The 21,442-nt window shown below is 40.6% G+C and overlaps 1 protein-coding gene across 1 annotated transcript in view; it reads right to left on the reverse strand.

Moving 5' to 3' along the window:
* Window positions 1-21,442, reverse strand: part of LOC135512310 (disintegrin and metalloproteinase domain-containing protein 12-like) — a 149,201-nt gene that overhangs the window by 103,189 nt on the left and 24,570 nt on the right. The window contains exon 3 of the mRNA XM_064934213.1: window positions 21,157-21,230. Within this exon, the coding sequence (XP_064790285.1) occupies window positions 21,157-21,230 (74 nt within the window). The remainder of the gene's footprint in view (window positions 1-21,156; window positions 21,231-21,442) is intronic.

Consider the following 21,442-nt stretch of genomic DNA (forward strand, 5'->3'; position numbering starts at 1 on the left):
ATTACCCCTGCACAACACCAAGGGATCCACCCTTCTGTTCTTTTGTCCTTTAAGTGGCAGACAACTCTTCTCAAGGGCACCCTCTGTATTACCCCCTGAACTTTCTCACATCCTTTCTGATCCACTAATTAAAAAAAGACCACAAGAAGCAATACAACTATCAATAATGACTGTTTCTAAGCTTAGGGATAATTGAAGCTTCTGCACTAAGCTTAGGGATAATTGAAGCTTCTGCACATGTAATTTGAAAAGAGAAAAATCCACTCCACTAATTCTGTATTGGGAATGTCAATGCTTTCAGCTGTGGGGAGAGTTGCCATTGACCCCTGCACAACTGTACACCCTCAAGGGGTAGAAAACCACTACCAAGTGATCCGTTTCACAACCCAAAATATTGCCAGAGCCTAATCACTGCAGACTATAGTAAGTCCAAAAGAAAGAATTCCATCTAAATGTCAAAGAGCATTTGTTATGGATGCATAACATTACATTTGTTTTACTTTTCTAAATCCGCTCATGTATTAGTGTACAAAGGCTAAAAGAGAACACATGGAAGAACATGCATTTCATACCAAAGGCTAAGAGCATTTTGTACAATTTAACCTGGCAACACTGCGCATATTGTGACAGGCATAGAGCACAGAGTCTTGGCACCCGAAGCAGGGGGCACAGAGATTTGGCACCAAGGGTGGAGGGTAATGCTAAGGGCACACTATGTTGGCACCAGACACAGCAGCCTGGTCCAAATCCCCTGGTTTAGGTCCCAGGTCACCTGTGGAGAGGAGAAAGGTTCTGGAAAGGGCTGGTCTTCAGAGAGACAGGCTTCTCACAAAGTCCCCCATACACACAGTCCCACCCCCCACCCACTCATCTGCTACTAGAGGTCCTGAACCAGGATGGGATGGATTGGAAAGAGAGAGAAAGACATATAGACAGAAAGAGAATGAGATAATGTAAACAAGAGAGTGAAAGCAAAAGGGAGTGAACATTTGAGAGAGAGAGAGAGAGAAAGAGGGATTAAAGCTTCAAGAAAAGAAGCAATGCTGCTGATGACCTGCACTGTATAGTCGTTTAGTCTAGTTTTTGACCCCTGCCAGGTCACTGTAGTGTTTGTTTAGTCTGCCTTGAAAGCCATCATTACAGTGTGTTTACACTGAGCTGTTAGAGAGCTCTTTAAAACCGCCCCCATTAGGCTGTGGAGTTGACAGCCGAACTAGCTAACAGCTAATTCCTTTCAACATGATCCGTGCCACCGAAACAAAGACTCAGACACACAGCTAAGACATATCTCTGACTTGACAGATCCAATTACACAGCTAAGGAAACCAGTGCGCTCTTTGTGCAGGGTCTTCTTCTTTTCAATGAGCTTCTCCACTAATGATGTGCTCCTAATATATACCATTTAGCAGACACCTTAATCAAAAGCGACTTACAGTCATGCGCGCAGACATTTTACATATGGGTGGTCCTGGGAATCAAACCCACTACCCTGGCTTTACAAGAAACATTTTCTACCAACTGAGCTACAAAGGACCACCAGTTTATATATACAGTTGGAGGTTTACATACACCTAAGCCAAATACATTTAAACTCAGTTTTTCACAATTCCTGACATTTAATCCTAGTAAAAAGTCCCTGTCTTATGTCACAACTTCATTTTAAGAATGTGAAATGTCAGAATAATAGTACAGAGAATTTTATTATTTTATTTCAGTTTTAATTTTTTTCATCACATTCCCAGTGGGTCAGAAGTTTACATACACTCAATTAGTATTTTGTAGCATTGCCTTTAAATTGTTTAACTTTGGTCAAATGTTTCGGGTAGCCTTCCACAAGCTTCCCACAATAAGTTGGGTGAATTTTGGCCCATTCCTCCTGACAGAGCTGGTGTAACTGAGTCAGGTTTGTAGGCCTCCTTGCTCGCACACACTTTTTCAGTTCTGCCCGCAGATTTTCTATAGGATTGAGGTCAGGGCTTTGTGATGGCCACTCCAATACCTTGACTTTGTTGTCCTTAAGCCATTTTGCCACAACTTTAGAAGTATGCTTGCGGTCATTGTCCATTTGGAAGACCCATTTGCAATCAAGCTCCTGACTGATGTCTTGAGATGTTGCTTCAATATATCCACATAATTTTCTTTCCTCATGATGCCATCTATTTTGTTATGTGCACCAGTCCCTCCTGCAGCAAAGCACCCCCACAACATGATGCTGCCACAATGGTCATTATGGCCAAACAGTTCTATTTTTGTTTCATCAGACCAGAGGACATTTCTCCAAAAAGTACAATCTTTGTCCCCATGTGCAGTTGCAAACCGCAGTCTGGCTTTTTTATGGCGGTTTTGGAGCAGTGGCTTCTTCCTTGCTAAGTGGCCTTTCAGGTTATGTCGATATATGACTTGTTTTACTGTGGATGTAGATAATTTTGTACCTGTTTCCTCCAGCATCTTCACAAGGTTCTTTGCTGTTGTTCTGGGATTGATTTGCACTTTTCGCACCAAAGTACGTTCATCTCTAGGAGATAGAACGCGGTATGATGGCTGCGGTATGATGGCTGCGTGGTCTCATGGTGTTTATACTTGTGTACTATTGTTTGTACAGGTTAATGTGGTATCTTCAGGCGTTTGGAAATTGCTCCCAAGGATGACGTGTGGAGATCTGCAATTTTTCTTCTGAGGTCTTGCCTGATTTCTTTTGATTTTCCAATGATGTCAAGAAAAGAGGCACTGAGTTTGAAGGTAGGCCTTGAAATGCATCCACAGGTACACCTCCAATTGACTCAAATTATGTCAATTCGCCTATCAGAAGCTTCTAAAGCCATTACATCATTTTCAGGAATTTTACAAGCTTTTTAAAGGCAAACTCAACTTAGTGTATGTAACCTTCTGACCCACTGGAATTGTGATACAGTAAATTATTCAGTGAAATAGTCTGCCTGTAAAAAAAATGTTGGAACAAATATGTGTCATGTACGAACAAGACATTTGTGGAGTGGATGAAAAACAAATTTTAATGACTCCAACCTAAGTATAATAATAATAATATATCCCATTTAGCAGACGCTTTTGTCCAAAGCGACTTACAAGTCGGCTGGGGCCACTACTTTTACATATGGGTGGTCCCAGCGGGAATCGAACCCACGACGCTTGGCGTTGCAAGCGCCATGCTCTACCGACTGAGCCACACAGGAAGTGTATGTAAACTTCTGACTTCAACTGTATGTGTATGGTGATTGTTCGGGATCATGACATTGTCAGTCCACTGCTTTGTTTCACATGGCTCACACTCGATCACATCTCAACTCACCTCCTTCTGCTGCCCATGACAGACAGGAGGAGGATGTTGCTATGGGAATGTTTCTGGAAGCCATAATGATGTTGTTTAACAGTGGCCTTGTGTTTGTCAAGGATCTCCTATCCCCTGCTGTAAGAAAATAATTAGAGAAAATGTCTTCATGGTGAAGCATTCTGTCAACAACTATGAGCTGTCCAATGGATTCATTGTGTTGGAGAAAAATCTTTCCGGAGCTGGCACTGATAGAGATATTAAAAAGTTATTATTTTTGTCTGTTTATTATTTGTATCATTACTGTAGGTGCATAATGCTGAAAGGATGTGCAGTTACATACTAAAAGCTTTGCAACACCCACAATTACAGCATGACCTGAATCAAATGAATGTACTAGGAACATTGAAAGATGTTACAGTATTAAACAAAATTGGAAAAGTTGTGACTCCCTTTGACATGACATTTATCTTAATCCCTTCAACCCAGTCGGCAGACACACACAAGCACACATACAGTACGTGCACGGATGGACACGCACAGACACAGACACACACACTCTTTCTTCCCTATGCAGTCCCGTTCCATTCTTTAATCAGTGTAATGTCTCATAGGACTGTCATCAATCATAAGAGGCTGTCTAACATGCTCTAGATCACTGCTATACATTAAAGGAGCCACTCTGTCACAAAGACACATACTGTATGTGTGACCAGTCGTGTGTAGAACACGTCAAGCATTAAATATTTGATGTCATACTGTTCTTATAAAAAAACTTCACAGGCTGTTAGCAAAACATTTTCAATTCGTCAACAATATGTGTAATATTACCATCTCTGGTCGACTGCTGACTGACATCTGGAAAATGAAAGCTAATTTGTGAGATGAATGTGTCAGGGGAATTATAAGGCTGAAGCAGAAAGAGATTGGCTAAAATGTGTTGCATCACCTTTGACCCACAGGAGGGTGTGTAACATCCTGTGGCATATACCAGGATAGGGCCAGGAGTTTTTCTTGACCGTGTGACCTGAGTGCCCAGAGTTTTTCCTGGCCCTAATAATAAACTTTGTCCTTTGAGTCCCCATATGGATTAAAAAGTCAGTGTTCTGCCATCGCCAGTGAAGAGCCCGGATCTCAATCCCATTGAGCATGTCTGGGACCTGTTGGATCGGAGGGTGAGGGCTAGAGCCTTTCCCTCCAGAAATGTCCGGGAACTTTCAGGTGCCTTGGTGGAAGAGTGGGGTAACATCTTACAGCAAGAACTGGCAAATCTGGTGCAATCCATGAGGAGGAGATACACTGCAGTACTTAATGCAGATTGTGGCCACACCAGATACTGACTGTTACTTTTGATTTGGACCCCCCCCCCCCCTTTGACCCAGAGGGTTTTTCACTCCCATTAATCCCCCCACCCCACCCTCTCTCTCTCTTTCTGTGTCTCCCGTCCCAGTTAACCTGAGCCTGGTCATGTAGCTGATCCCGTGCTGCTGGTCCAACTGCAGCTGTGGACCCCTTGTATGGTTTCCCCTGGGCGTGCTAACTTGTCCCAGACCCCTGGTGATCGATCTCAGCCAGGTAGTTACTGTGCTTCTGCCTCTGCATTGCTTGCTCTTTGGAGTTTTAGGCTGGGTATCTGTAACGCACTTTGTGATGTAAAAAAATGGGTTTATAAAACGTTTTTTTGATTGAATATAACTAGTTCACAAAACATGCACACGTTGTTTGTTGGTCTATGTACCACTTGTACCTGTCCTAATTAATGTGAGTTCCAGTTCTCTGTTGTTGCAGCTTGGTAGGGGCCCCAGAAGCTTTTTGTCTGTGCACAATGGACCTGTATCAGTTGCCCACATCTTGCCAGCCTCTCATGAGTGTAATTACCCACCACCATGTGTTTATTCAAGTGTCATCATGAAACCATAAGAATAGTCATGCATTTGTAACAAGAACAGTGATTTCCAAATGTGAATGTCTAGCTGATCTGGACTACATTTGAATTTGATTTGATGACTAACATCCATCATTATCCATGACTACCATCCACATGCAATCCACCAACACCTTTCTAATGAACACTCCTCCTCAATCAGCATATTGTACATCAACAAAGTTTTTTTTAAATGTATTTATGATTAATATTTACTTTAGTCAATAACAGCTTCTACACATCATGGCAACATGCTTGACTGAAAACCCTTAAGCCCGTCTATAGACTTTATGGAGGTTATGGGGCTATGCTGGTACCCATTATATTCCGCATATCATGCCAATATGTCAAAGTTATCAATTAGGATTATTGTGCTGTTCAGAATTACATGTTCATTATGTTGATGTTCTCCAGTAAAATAAAGATCAAATAAAATAAAACAGGACTCTCCAAATGAGCACCATGTATGAAGGAGGGGAAGGAAAAAAGACAGCTTCTCTGTCATGTCCTGACCATAGTAAACCTGCATTTTCTATGGTAGTGTAGGTCAGGGCGTGATAGGGATTTTTGTTTTAGTTTATATTTTCTATGTGGGGTTCTAGGTTTGATTTTCTATGTTGGTTATTTGTATGATTCCCAATTAGAGGCAGCTGGTTATCTTTGTCTCTAATTCGGGATCATACTTAAGTAGCATTTTTTTCACATGTGGGTTATGAGATATTGTTCATGCTTAGTTGCCTGTTAGCACAGCATTTTTCGTCACGGTTCGTTAGTTCTTTATTGTTTTGTATTTTGCTTAAGTTTCACTTTATTCATTAAAAATATGTGGAATTCCACGTACGCTGCGCCTTGGTCTGACCATCATTATTACGAAAAACGTGACATTCTCTCTACCACACCTTCACCAAGTCATCCAATGTATGTTTCATTAACAATTGTTGCATCTTCTAAAATAAATGCAGATTTTTAAAAATGTATTTTGTTTCTAATAGTTTTTTCTGCTTGATGTGAGTAATTTAGCTGGTCTATTTAAAAATATATATATATATACAGAACCAGTCAAAAGTTTGGACACCTACTCATTCAAGGGTTTTTCTTTATTTTTTAAAACTTTTTTTCTACATTGTAGAATAATAGCGAAGACATCAAAACTATGAAAAACACACTTGGAATCATGTGGTAACCAAACAAGTTTTAAACAAATCAAAATATATTTAATATTTTAGATTCTTCAAAGTAGCCACCCTTTGCCTTGGCATTCTCTCAACTAGCTTCACCTGGAATGCTTTTCCAACGGTCTTGAAGGAGTTCCCACATATGGTGAGCACTTGTTGGCTGCTTTTCCTTCACTCTGTGGTCCCAAACCATCTCAATTGGGTTGAGGATGGGTGATTGTGGAGGCCACGTCATCTGATGCTGCACTCCATCACTCTCCTTCTTGGTCAAAACAAATGATAGTCCCACTAAGCGCAAATAAGTTGGGATGGCTATCGTTGCAGAATGTTGTGGTAGCCATGCTGGTTAAGTGTGCCTTGAATTCTAAATAAATCACTGACAGTGTCACCAGCAAAGCATCCCCACACCATCACACCTACTCCTCCATGCTTCAAGGTGGGAACCACACATGCGGACATCTTCAGTTCATCTACTCTGCGTCTTACAAAGACACGGCGGTTGGAACCAAAAATCTCAGACATGGATTCATCAAATCAAAGGACAGATTTCCACTGGTCTAATGTCCATTGCTTGTGTTTCTTGGCCCAAGCAAGTCTCTTCTTCTTAGTGGTGTCCTTTTGTAGTGGTTTATTTGCAGCAATTCAACCATGAAGGCCTGATTCACGCAGTCTCTTCTGAACAGTTGATGCTGAGATGTGTCTGTTACTTGAATCTGTGAAGCATTTATTTGGGGTGCAATTTCTGAGGCTGGTAACTCCTATGAACCTATCCTCTGCAACAGAGGTAACTCTGGGTCTTACTTTCCTGTGGCGGTCCTCATGGGAGCCAGTTTCATCATACCGCTTGATAGTTTTTGCAACTGCGCTTGAAGACACTTTCAAACGTTATTGACATTTTCAGGATTAACTGACCTTCATGTCTTGAAGTAATGATGGCCTGTAATTTCTCTTTGCTTATTTGAGAAGTTCTTGCCATAATATGAACTTGGTCTTTTACCAAATATGGTTATCTTCTGTATACCACCCCTCCCTTGTCACAACACAACTGATTGACTCAAACACATTAAGGAAAGAAATTCCACAAATTAACTTTTATCAAGGCACACCTGTTAATTGAAATGCATTCCAGATGACTAACTCGAAGCTGATTGAGAGAATTCTAAGAGTGTGCAAAGCTGTCATCACAGCAAAGGGTGACTACTTTGAAAAATCTCAACTATAAAATATATTTTGATTTGTTGAACACTTTTTGGCTTTCTATATGATTCCATATGTGTTATTTCATGGTTTTTAATTCTACAATGAAGAAAATAGTAGAAATAAAGAAAAACCCTAGCATGAGTAGGTGGGTCCAAACTTTTTACTAGTACTGTATATTCAGTCACAAGTCTCTTGGTTTATTTTCTGTTGCCTTTTTAAATGTTTGCTAAAATGATGTATTTTTTGTCTTGTTGCTTTATACTGACACAGTCTTTAGTTTTGATCTACACTATTATCTCGAAATGAGTAATCAGTTCATGGATGTATAAACGGAAGGCATCCGTCAAATAAAATGGAGAACGACAGGGAATAAGCAGGTACGTGTAGATCAATGACAAAAGAAATGGTACAGAGACGTAAGCATTAGCGAGGATAACATTAGATATTTGCATGTTATGTACTGGACAGGGGGCTAAAGCAAATATACACCTTAGTGAACATTGATTTTGTAAACTAATGTTAACTTCAACAAACATGACAAGTAAACAGACCTATTTCTCTGTAAAACAAAGTTAAATACTAAAACAATGTTAGACACAGTCTATGATATTAGCCAGAAAGCTCTGATGCTAGCTAGCTAACCAGTCAGGTCTATGAAAGAGGCTAGCTAGCTAGCATCAGCTTGTTAGTGGTTATACTGTTTTCAAAATGTTCACACAAGCACATTGTTGTAGCTTTTAAATTCTGTAAATGTAATTTAGTAATTTTAACTAATTTGATACATAATTAACGAGATATCCTTCCTATTGGCAATGCCTGACAATGCACCGGAAACGTCTCCCCCGATAATAAGGGGGCTTGGAACACACATTGAAGCTATTGCCAGGGTTAGAGGTTCCAAGACTATTCTATTAGTTATATTTCTATGTGTGCTGCTTTGTGGTCACAGGTAGCTGTTCTTCAATAAAATAAACACATTTAAACGGTTTTGACGGATATGTTATAGTCATGACGGTCTTCATTCATAATCGTCGGTTACAAGGTTATACAGTAATTGTGCCAGCCCTAACTCCACTAAGACTGAATAAATAAAAACAGCTCCACTGGCAGTCACACGTACGCACACACACACAGAAACACAGACAGAGACAGACACACACACGCACACACCAAAAAGCTAAGTAGAGAAATGGGAATAAATGAGAGCCAGGATCCAAGAAGGAGGCCAGATGCGTCAGCCTCATTTCTCAGTCTGCTGCTCAGGTACAGAGCTGACAGAGAGCCAACATGAATGTCAGACAGGACATGCAGGTCCAGCTACAAATGGATCCCTTTTTTGGGTCAAATATTTCCAAGAAGAAACAAAGGAAAAAGTTGAAGTGGGTCTGGGCTGTTACTTTAGAGTAGAGGTCTCCAACCTTTCTTGCCCAGGGACTCTCTTATCATCAGTTGAATGATAATGGCAAGGAGAAGTAATCAACATTTTAAAATGAATAGATTTGGTTGATATTTTCATTATTTTGACCTCCCCACATTAGATTTGGAAGAGGAAGTGTAAACAGCCTATTAGCTAGAAAGGTAACTTCAAACACATTATCGCTAAGAGCAGCTGTTGCAAATAAGTTGGGATGGCTATCGTTGCAGAATGTTGTGGTAGCCATGCTGGTTAAGTGTGCCTTGAATTCTAAATAAATCACTGACAGTGTCACCAGCAAAGCATCCCCACACCATCACACCTCCTCCTCCATGCTTCAAGGTGGGAACCACACATGCGGACATCTTCAGTTCATCTACTCTGCGTCTTACAAAGACACGGCGGTTGGAACCAAAAATCTCAGACATGGATTCATCAAATCAAAGGACAGATTTCCACTGGTCTAATGTCCATTGCTTGTGTTTCTTGGCCCAAGCAAGTCTCTTCTTCTTAGTGGTGTCCTTTTGTAGTGGTTTATTTGCAGCAATTCAACCATGAAGGCCTGATTCACGCAGTCTCTTCTGAACAGTTGATGCTGAGATGTGTCTGTTACTTGAATCTGTGAAGCATTTATTTGGGGTGCAATTTCTGAGGCTGGTAACTCCTATGAACCTATCCTCTGCAACAGAGGTAACTCTGGGTCTTACTTTCCTGTGGCGGTCCTCATGGGAGCCAGTTTCATCATACCGCTTGATAGTTTTTGCAACTGCACTTGAAGACACTTTCAAACGTTATTGACATTTTCAGGATTAACTGACCTTCATGTCTTGAAGTAATGATGGCCTGTAATTTCTCTTTGCTTATTTGAGAAGTTCTTGCCATAATATGAACTTGGTCTTTTACCAAATATGGTTATCTTCTGTATACCACCCCTCCCTTGTCACAACACAACTGATTGACTCAAACACATTAAGGAAAGAAATTCCACAAATTAACTTTTATCAAGGCACACCTGTTAATTGAAATGCATTCCAGATGACTAACTCGAAGCTGATTGAGAGAATTCTAAGAGTGTGCAAAGCTGTCATCACAGCAAAGGGTGACTACTTTGAAAAATCTCAACTATAAAATATATTTTGATTTGTTGAACACTTTTTGGCTTTCTATATGATTCCATATGTGTTATTTCATGGTTTTTAATTCTACAATGAAGAAAATAGTAGAAATAAAGAAAAACCCTAGCATGAGTAGGTGGGTCCAAACTTTTTACTAGTACTGTATATTCAGTCACAAGTCTCTTGGTTTATTTTCTGTTGCCTTTTTAAATGTTTGCTAAAATGATGTATTTTTTGTCTTGTTGCTTTATACTGACACAGTCTTTAGTTTTGATCTACACTATTATCTCGAAATGAGTAATCAGTTCATGGATGTATAAACGGAAGCCATCCGTCAAATAAAATGGAGAACGACAGGGAATAAGCAGGTACGTGTAGATCAATGACAAAAGAAATGGTACAGAGACGTAAGCATTAGCGAGGATAACATTAGATATTTGCATGTTATGTACTGGACAGGGGGCTAAAGCAAATATACACCTTAGTGAACATTGATTTTGTAAACTAATGTTAACTTCAACAAACATGACAAGTAAACAGACCTATTTCTCTGTAAAACAAAGTTAAATACTAAAACAATGTTAGACACAGTCTATGATATTAGCCAGAAAGCTCTGATGCTAGCTAGCTAACCAGTCAGGTCTATGAAAGAGGCTAGCTAGCTAGCATCAGCTTGTTAGTGGTTATACTGTTTTCAAAATGTTCACACAAGCACATTGTTGTAGCTTTTAAATTCTGTAAATGTAATTTAGTAATTTTAACTAATTTGATACATAATTAACGAGATATCCTTCCTATTGGCAATGCCTGACAATGCACCGGAAACGTCTCCCCCGATAATAAGGGGGCTTGGAACACACATTGAAGCTATTGCCAGGGTTAGAGGTTCCAAGACTATTCTATTAGTTGTATTTCTATGTGTGCTGCTTTGTGGTCACAGGTAGCTGTTCTTCAATAAAATAAACACATTTAAACGGTTTTGACGGATATGTTATAGTCATGACGGTCTTCATTCATAATTGTCGGTTACAAGGTTATACAGTAATTGTGCCAGCCCTAACTCCACTAAGACTGAATAAATAAAAACAGCTCCACTGGCAGTCACACGTACGCACACACACACAGAAACACAGACAGAGACAGACACACACGCACACACCAAAAAGCTAAGTAGAGAAATGGGAATAAATGAGAGCCAGGATCCAAGAAGGAGGCCAGATGCGTCAGCCTCATTTCTCAGTCTGCTGCTCAGGTACAGAGCTGACAGAGAGCCAACATGAATGTCAGACAGGACATGCAGGTCCAGCTACAAATGGATCCTTTTTTTGGGTCAAATATTTCCAAGAAGAAACAAAGGAAAAAGTTGAAGTGGGTCTGGGCTGTTACTTTAGAGTAGAGGTCTCCAACCTTTCTTGCCCAGGGACTCTCTTATCATCAGTTGAATGATAATGGCAAGGAGAAGTAATCAACATTTTAAAATGAATAGATTTGGTTGATATTTTCATTATTTTGACCTCCCCACATTAGATTTGGAAGAGGAAGTGTAAACAGCCTATTAGCTAGAAAGGTAACTTCAAACACATTATCGCTAAGAGCAGCTGTTGCAAATAAGTTGGGATGGCTATCGTTGCAGAATGTTGTGGTAGCCATGCTGGTTAAGTGTGCCTTGAATTCTAAATAAATCACTGACAGTGTCACCAGCAAAGCATCCCCACACCATCACACCTCCTCCTCCATGCTTCAAGGTGGGAACCACACATGCGGACATCTTCAGTTCATCTACTCTGCGTCTTACAAAGACACGGCGGTTGGAACCAAAAATCTCAGACATGGATTCATCAAATCAAAGGACAGATTTCCACTGGTCTAATGTCCATTGCTTGTGTTTCTTGGCCCAAGCAAGTCTCTTCTTCTTAGTGGTGTCCTTTTGTAGTGGTTTATTTGCAGCAATTCAACCATGAAGGCCTGATTCACGCAGTCTCTTCTGAACAGTTGATGCTGAGATGTGTCTGTTACTTGAATCTGTGAAGCATTTATTTGGGGTGCAATTTCTGAGGCTGGTAACTCCTATGAACCTATCCTCTGCAACAGAGGTAACTCTGGGTCTTACTTTCCTGTGGCGGTCCTCATGGGAGCCAGTTTCATCATACCGCTTGATAGTTTTTGCAACTGCACTTGAAGACACTTTCAAACGTTATTGACATTTTCAGGATTAACTGACCTTCATGTCTTGAAGTAATGATGGCCTGTAATTTCTCTTTGCTTATTTGAGAAGTTCTTGCCATAATATGAACTTGGTCTTTTACCAAATATGGTTATCTTCTGTATACCACCCCTCCCTTGTCACAACACAACTGATTGACTCAAACACATTAAGGAAAGAAATTCCACAAATTAACTTTTATCAAGGCACACCTGTTAATTGAAATGCATTCCAGATGACTAACTCGAAGCTGATTGAGAGAATTCTAAGAGTGTGCAAAGCTGTCATCACAGCAAAGGGTGACTACTTTGAAAAATCTCAACTATAAAATATATTTTGATTTGTTGAACACTTTTTGGCTTTCTATATGATTCCATATGTGTTATTTCATGGTTTTTAATTCTACAATGAAGAAAATAGTAGAAATAAAGAAAAACCCTAGCATGAGTAGGTGGGTCCAAACTTTTTACTAGTACTGTATATTCAGTCACAAGTCTCTTGGTTTATTTTCTGTTGCCTTTTTAAATGTTTGCTAAAATGATGTATTTTTTGTCTTGTTGCTTTATACTGACACAGTCTTTAGTTTTGATCTACACTATTATCTCGAAATGAGTAATCAGTTCATGGATGTATAAACGGAAGCCATCCGTCAAATAAAATGGAGAACGACAGGGAATAAGCAGGTACGTGTAGATCAATGACAAAAGAAATGGTACAGAGACGTAAGCATTAGCGAGGATAACATTAGATATTTGCATGTTATGTACTGGACAGGGGGCTAAAGCAAATATACACCTTAGTGAACATTGATTTTGTAAACTAATGTTAACTTCAACAAACATGACAAGTAAACAGACCTATTTCTCTGTAAAACAAAGTTAAATACTAAAACAATGTTAGACACAGTCTATGATATTAGCCAGAAAGCTCTGATGCTAGCTAGCTAACCAGTCAGGTCTATGAAAGAGGCTAGCTAGCTAGCATCAGCTTGTTAGTGGTTATACTGTTTTCAAAATGTTCACACAAGCACATTGTTGTAGCTTTTAAATTCTGTAAATGTAATTTAGTAATTTTAACTAATTTGATACATAATTAACGAGATATCCTTCCTATTGGCAATGCCTGACAATGCACCGGAAACGTCTCCCCCGATAATAAGGGGGCTTGGAACACACATTGAAGCTATTGCCAGGGTTAGAGGTTCCAAGACTATTCTATTAGTTGTATTTCTATGTGTGCTGCTTTGTGGTCACAGGTAGCTGTTCTTCAATAAAATAAACACATTTAAACGGTTTTGACGGATATGTTATAGTCATGACGGTCTTCATTCATAATTGTCGGTTACAAGGTTATACAGTAATTGTGCCAGCCCTAACTCCACTAAGACTGAATAAATAAAAACAGCTCCACTGGCAGTCACACGTACGCACACACACACAGAAACACAGACAGAGACAGACACACACACGCACACACCAAAAAGCTAAGTAGAGAAATGGGAATAAATGAGAGCCAGGATCCAAGAAGGAGGCCAGATGCGTCAGCCTCATTTCTCAGTCTGCTGCTCAGGTACAGAGCTGACAGAGAGCCAACATGAATGTCAGACAGGACATGCAGGTCCAGCTACAAATGGATCCTTTTTTTGGGTCAAATATTTCCAAGAAGAAACAAAGGAAAAAGTTGAAGTGGGTCTGGGCTGTTACTTTAGAGTAGAGGTCTCCAACCTTTCTTGCCCAGGGACCCCATCCATTGCAAAACTGGCAACAAAGGGACCCCATTATACAAAAAAAGAACTGTCTTATCATCAGTTGAATGTTAATGGCAAGGAGAAGTAATCAACATTTTAAAATGAATAGATTTGGTTGATATTTTCATTATTTTGACCTCCCCACATTAGATTTGGAAGAGGAAGTGTAAACAGCCTATTAGCTAGAAAGGTAACTTCAAACACATTATCGCTAAGAGCAGCTGTTTAGCTGGTTAAACAAAGGTTAGCCATTTGTTTGCAAAATGAATGTCCAAGTCAAGAGAGCTTACCAGCAGCACTTGCCGCACTGGTAGCCTATTCGCAGGTGCTTTTCAAAGCCTATATCACATACTCCAGTGAGTGTAATTTGTTGAGAAATAAAGTTGACATTAGAAAGAAGATATTCTCCTCTTTTCTACTGTAGGTATGTAATTCAACATTTGTGTATTCTTTTGTTTCTAGCGATAGTTTTAAAAACATGGATGTTTTTTTTTACTATTATTTGTTTAATTTATTTGTAGAAATATTTTTGCGGACCCCCTGCAGTACCTTCAGTTGAATACCCCTGCTTTAAAGAGACTCAATAACTGTAAGTAAAAAGTAAGTAGCCTTGCATGAGCCTTGGCTTGTGCGAGCCAGAACATCTCAAAGGAGTAGGAGCCTATCCCGTTTCTGTAGCGTGAGGCAGCTTGATGTTCAAGTACACCCTGGTACAGGACGCTAGTCGATCCCGGGCCTTGCCCCCAGTCTATCTCCTTAATGCTAGTGCCAAGCAGTGATGCATCGGGTCCGATTTTTACAATCTTTGGTATGACTTGGCCAGGGATGAAACTCCTTCCAAGCACAGGGCAGAAACTAACCACAAGGCCACTGATTTTGTCTTACAATACCGTTAATGCTAAGCAGGTTGTTAGTGCTTGTAGCTGAGAGGATAGAGGAATCAATCTATTTATGATTAGCAATACACAGACGTCTGCATGCGCAAATACAAACACACCCTGAAAAGCTCTATACTTGCTCTAGGCCAGACTGTTGAGCCAGGGCCAGAGGGCTGCTAGCTAACATATGTGACTCGTTATTAGGAAACTAGGCATATGTTGCATGTCACTACTTCAGAGGAGAGCCATTTGAACGTACAATTTTTGTGGCAGAAATGCCTTCTGGAACATGTGAACTTTCATGTGGCTTAATAACAAACTTGTATGCCATCTGTAAATACGAATAAAATGGTTAAATATGAGCCTAGTTGGTTTGGCCAGAGAAAAAGTCAAGAGCCTTCCCGCTAGCCATGATGGGCTGAGATAATGGGTGGGCTGGACATGCCGAGAGATAACTTTGGATTGGTCTGCCATGTAGCACGCGTTTGTCTATTACATGAGCTGGTCAGTATGTGTAGGTAATCCTTTCTAACACATTTTTTTAAAGATATTACTTAGTAGAACTACGAAGTTGTTGCTCTCCACTTTCTGGAGGACCGAGTTTTGAAATCAGTGAAAGACCCGGTGGAATTAGAGTATGATAGCTAAGGAGATGGAGAAAATTCTGGCGTTTGATTGCAAATATGCAAATGGAACGAAAAGAGAACACACAGAAGGTTGTTGTATAAAACACTTGTCGCCGGATCTTCAAACTAAGGCAACCGTGGCATCCGTGACAGAGAGGGGGAAGAGTTCATCCATGATAGTCTAGCTAGCTACATTTTCATATATTACACATTTCTAATTGTGTCAGAAAGTCGTTTTCACTTCAGGTTAAAGCGTATTGTTAGCTAGCTAGCTAATGTTAGCTGGCTGACTCGCTAGCTAACGTTACTTATGTGATCTGTGTAGTAATATTAGTCGTATCTCAGAGCCATTTGCATTGCTAGTTATAGCCATTTGCATTGCTAGTTGAACCTGGTTGGTTAGTTACCTTAGGGGCTCCCGAGTGGTGCAGCGGTCTATGGCACTGCATCTCAGTGCTAGAGGTGTCACTAAAGACCCTGGTTTGATTCCAGGCTGTATCACAACCAGTCTTGATTGGGAGTCCCATATGGCGGAGCACAATTGGCCCAGCATTGTCCGGGTTTGGCCGGGGTAGGCCATCATTGGAAATAATAATTTGTTCTTAAATGACTTGCATAGTTAAAGAAAAAAAAGAAAACAAGTAATGTTATGAGTTGTGATTATGGTTTCATTGTTTAGCTAGCTAGCTACATTTCCAAACAAAAGACTTCACGATGCAAGTAACAATTTCAATAGAATGTTCATCATGTCACTGCGACAACTGGCGATAGACATAGCTGGTAAATGTGAATAATCAATTACAAATTTACGAAAGCTCAACACACGTTGAATATGCCCGGTGTCAGCAAACGTTGGCAAAAAAAGCATAATTAAATTGTTGCCAGCAGAACAGTTGCTGTCACCAACACTTCGGATAACACAAAAACAGCCTAACCAGCTCTGCTAGGGGAGAGTAAAATGGTCAGAGTGAGCTGTTCCTTCATTTGTGTCTGGAAGTAGCTAGCAAGCTAGCCAACGTTAGCCAGTTAGCTTGGGTGCTTGACTGCTGTTGTTAGGGCAGAACGGTCGGGTCAACCCTACTCCTCGGCCAGAGCGTCCAGTGTGCACTCTGAATACTCCGAGAGCGAAACGCTCTGAATTTATGAACGGAAAATATGACAATGCCCGGAGCGCACTCTGAGCACACTCTGGCACTCCAGATTGAATTTACGAACACAACAGTAGTATAAACTAGCCTTTAGTCTTGAAATCTTTGGTTGTTTAGTACATGGCCTCACATGTGAATCCTTAAAGAGCTAGGTGGGGCTAAAGCTAAGAGGGTGAGAATGATGCTGAATGGGTGTCGACAAAGCAGAGCTTTCCAGTAGGTGTACCAAAACATTAATGGGCCATTTTTCAAAAATGAGGTTACAAGTTTATTGCTTTCCCATTGTTCCTCAACTGTAGTGTTTGATATACAATTTTCTAGCTCTGAGTCTCTACACAATTTCAAATTTTGCTACATAAGACTGAATCGAGCCGGTCGTTTACATATTGGTTTATTAATTACATTTGGTATTCTGTTTACTTTGGGTAGCCCTAGATCTTTACAGATTGGCCCAGGTGTCCTCTCTAGGAAGGCCAAATTAAGAAACCTTATGGAGTCAGCAAAACCCTGTAAAAGACCACTGCTTACAGTAATCCTCGAATAATAAAATAATAATAATAATAATGAAACATTTAAATTTGTATAGCGCTTTTCATTACATTAATTTCATTACATTAAATATAAATGATAATAATAAAATAAATACAATAAAAGCATCATACATTTTAAATCAAAGCAGGAAAAAGCAATAGTAGGCTAGGTTCTAAAATAACTTTACAGATTAGGACTATAAGAAAGATAATCTGTTGAAATGTGTTTTAAAGTCCGTTTTAAAAAGTTCCAGTTGATGGAGCGGCTCTCAGATGGTCAGGGAGACCATTCCACAGGCAGCAGAAGGCTCGATCCCCCATAGTACGGTATACATGTCTTGGGGACTTGAAGCAGCAGTGAGTTGCTGGAGGTGGCTCATTGATAAAAATGAGGTCGCTGATGTAGGTGGGACTCAATCCATGTAAAGCTTTAAACACTAGAAGGAGGATTTTAAAGTCAATCCTATAGTTGACCTGTAGCCAATGGAGTTCGGCAAGGATGGGTGTGATGTGGTCTGACTTCTTGGTCCTGGACAGGACTCTGGCAGAACTATTCTGGAGAAGTTGGAGCCTCTGAAGTTATTTGGCTGGAAGGCCCCCGAACAGAGCGTCGTGGTAGTTGATCCAAGGAAAGATGAACGCGTGGACAAGTTTCTTTGCATCTGTCTGGCAGAGAGATGGTTTGAGCCTTAAGTTTTGCAGATATGTTTTATATGGGCATCAAAGGACAGTGAAGGATCAAACTTGACTCCCAGGTTGGAGATGACAGAACAGATGGATGACTTGACTGTCAATTGTAGGGCAGATGTTTCCAGCACTGGTGACCTGCCTGAGTGTCCCAACAAGCATAGCCTCAGTCTTGCTGCTGTTCAGCTGGAAGAAGTTCTCTTTCATCCATGCCCTGATGTCATCTAGGCAGCTGCCAGATTTTGCTAGGGCTGAGATGGTGTCCGGTTTGGTGTTAATATATACTGTACCTGTGGGACACCACATGTGACTGTAGACTCCTACGATCTGGACTGTCCAATAGTGATGTAGTGATGCATTGCTTCCTATTGGAAAGGTAGGAGGAGAACCAGTTCAGAGCAGTTTCAGTGACTGCAGTGTGCTCTCTGAGAAGCCGCTGGAGGATGTTGTGGTCAACGGTATCAAAACCAGCAATAAGATTGAAGAGGAGAAGGAGGTGGCTAGGTGATCTAAAATCTGCAGCCATTAGTAAATTGTTCGTAACTTTCACCAGAGCTGTTTCAGTGTTGTGCATTGGCCGGAAGCCAGACTGGAAAACTGCATACAGCTGATTGGAAGACACAAGGGATTGAAGCTGATTTGCAACCACTTTCACCAGTACTTTTGATAGAAAGGGGAGGTTGTAGATGGGCCTGTCCCCATAGGAGAATCCTCTTCGGTTCCAAGTCGAACCCTCTGTGGAAAGGGTCCAAAAGGTTTCTACCTGGAACAAAAGGGTTCTCCTATGGGGACAACCAAAATCCCCTTTTAGGTTCTGTATAGCAGTGTAGCTGGATAGAATGTCCTGCTCAAGGTTGGGTTTCTTCAGTAAGGGGGTCTGCAATTGTTTTGAAGAGTGATGATACCTCCCCGGTCAGTAGGGACTTGTTGATGAGGGTGGTGACAAACTGAAGCAGGCTATATGAGAAGGTTTTGAGTAGGGATAGGTACAAGGGAGCAAATGGTGCCCTTCATTTTAAAGATGATTGACTGCACAGCAGCGGATGTGACCTCTGTGAAGTTGCTGAGGGGAGGGGGAGTCTGAGTTGGGGGCTCAGGAGGTGGGGTGCAGGTAATCTAAGAGGCCATGATGTTTGTGCTGTTAGGTCATTTACTTCAATTTACAAACGCACTCTTACTGAAAGCCAATAAAACCTACAAACATATTATATAGAATGCATACAGAATTTCTATAAACATCAGAGTACTTACTGCTTAGATCTCTGTCTACAGTGCCGTTAATTTTTGGGTGAAAATAATTTCTTAGAATAACAGAACCTCCATACTGATCACTGAACGCTATTTAGTGCCTCTTAAATTCAATCTAATAAAACTGTACAGACAGAAAATATTATGCTATTACACAATAAATTAAGAGAGCAAATTCTATGACTCTGTGTTGTCTCTAACTCAGATCTTCTACCTACCATCTGATCCCACAGAGAAGGCACGAGCCTACACAGTACGTCCCTGCACAGTGCACACAGTGCACACACAGAGGTCACACCCCACTTGTGTCTGGGCACAGATATGGAACAGATATCAGTGGATACATCTGAAGGAATGCAGGGAGGGGGACAGGCGGAACATACGGAAGGGAATGGAAGCTACCAGCCGTATTATCTCTCAAAGCTGATGCACGGGTCATTGGGGTTAGTGGTGTGGGTGGGTTAGCAGGGTGGGATTTTTTATTATTAGGAATAGGGTGGTGGAAATAGGCGAATTTGGGCAGTAGAAGTGAGAGGAAGACCAGATCATTGATGTTTGTAGTGGGGGGTGCAGTAAAAAACATGATTTCCTGTGTTTTATATATATATATATACAGAATAAAAATATAAAGGCAACATGTAAAGTGTTGGTTCCATGTTTCATGATCTTAAATAAAAGATCCCAGAAATGTCCCACAAGCTTATTTATCTTATGTTTTGGGCACAGATTTGTTTACATCCCTGTTAGTAAGCATTTCTCCTTTGCCAAGATAATTAATCCATCTGACAGGTATGGCATATCAACAAGCTGATTAAACAGCATGATCATTACACAGGTGCAACTTGTGCTGGGGACATTAAAAGGTCACACTAAAATGTGCAGTTTTGTCACACAACACGTCACAGACATCTCAAGTTTTGAGGGAGCATGCAATTGGCATGCTGACAGGAATGCCCAACAGTGCTGTTGCCAGATAATTTAATTCTAATATCTCTACCAAAAGAGATTGGATTTATTTTAATTGATTTTAATTGACTGATTTCCATTTATGAACTGAATCTTAGAAATGGTTGCATGTTGCATTTATATTTTTTGTTCAGTATATTTCCAGACGATGAGGTTGGAATAATGACAATTATGTTAATGCCCTTTTAGTGTAAGAGCTGTTTGAAAAGACTGCCTGAAATCTCAGGCTGTTTTGGTAGGATGGAGTTTTGGCCTGCCTGACGACATCACCAGGTGCTAAATCAGTTAATAGAGGAATAAGAAAGAGTTTGAAAACTCTCTGCCAATAACAGCGATTTTCTGTTTTCCACTCCCCAGTCATTTCACACCCAGACAGTCCTAGCAAAAATCTTGCTTGAGAAATTGTTCCTAGCTGAGAAGCATTTTAATTGAAAACAATTACCCAGAAATGACTTGATATTGAGATAAAAACAATACCTGGCCCAAGTGCTTGGAAGTGCTTAGCTTGTACAGTATATATAAACTGTGTATACTGTATATTCAGTAAATCTCACAAATACACACAACTCCAAAGGATTCCCAGTTCTCATGCCTGGTATATTCCACAACCTGGAAGAAAAGAAGGTGATGAGAGAAAGGGAAAAGGGAGATATAAAAAATCCCTTCGAGCCGTTCTTTATCAGCTATCCTCTTTCAACTCTTCAGAGACACTAAACCATAAAAGAGCCGAGACATTTGTTCTGTGAAATCTTTTTTTCCCCCTTCATGAAACTGTATCAGCCCTCATACTGTAGAAGCTTAAGCCATCGCTGGTACTACAGCCATAGGCACATATGCTAGCTGAATGCAACACATCTGATCATTGTTTACTCCATATGTAAATGTGCTTGAATCTTTCCAAATTCAAACAACCATTCATGATATAAACCAACATCCACTGGTCATCTCGCCAAATCGTTCATATCCCTTTGAAGGACTAGATGCCTGTAATGATAGGATGATGACTTACTTGTTTTTTTGTAGTGCCAGGACCAGTTTTTCACCTTCTGCCTCCACCACCAGCCTCAGTGAGGCAGGATAACTCTAGAACACAAACACAGGACGTGAAAGGTGAGGGGACGGGACACCCAGCAGGGCTTACATACTGGACAGGAAGTAGGAGGGCATGCTGGTAATGGGCTAGGAAGAGTGATTCCAGTTCCCAGATCCCTGGCATTGATGGTTGTCATGTTCTGCTGACTACGTAACCTGACCAGGAAAAATAGTTTTTGATGAGCACATATCAACGCCTTCCC

The sequence above is a fragment of the Oncorhynchus masou genome, chromosome 24, assembly GCF_036934945.1.
Source record: "Oncorhynchus masou masou isolate Uvic2021 chromosome 24, UVic_Omas_1.1, whole genome shotgun sequence".
Lineage (NCBI taxonomy): Eukaryota > Metazoa > Chordata > Actinopteri > Salmoniformes > Salmonidae > Oncorhynchus > Oncorhynchus masou.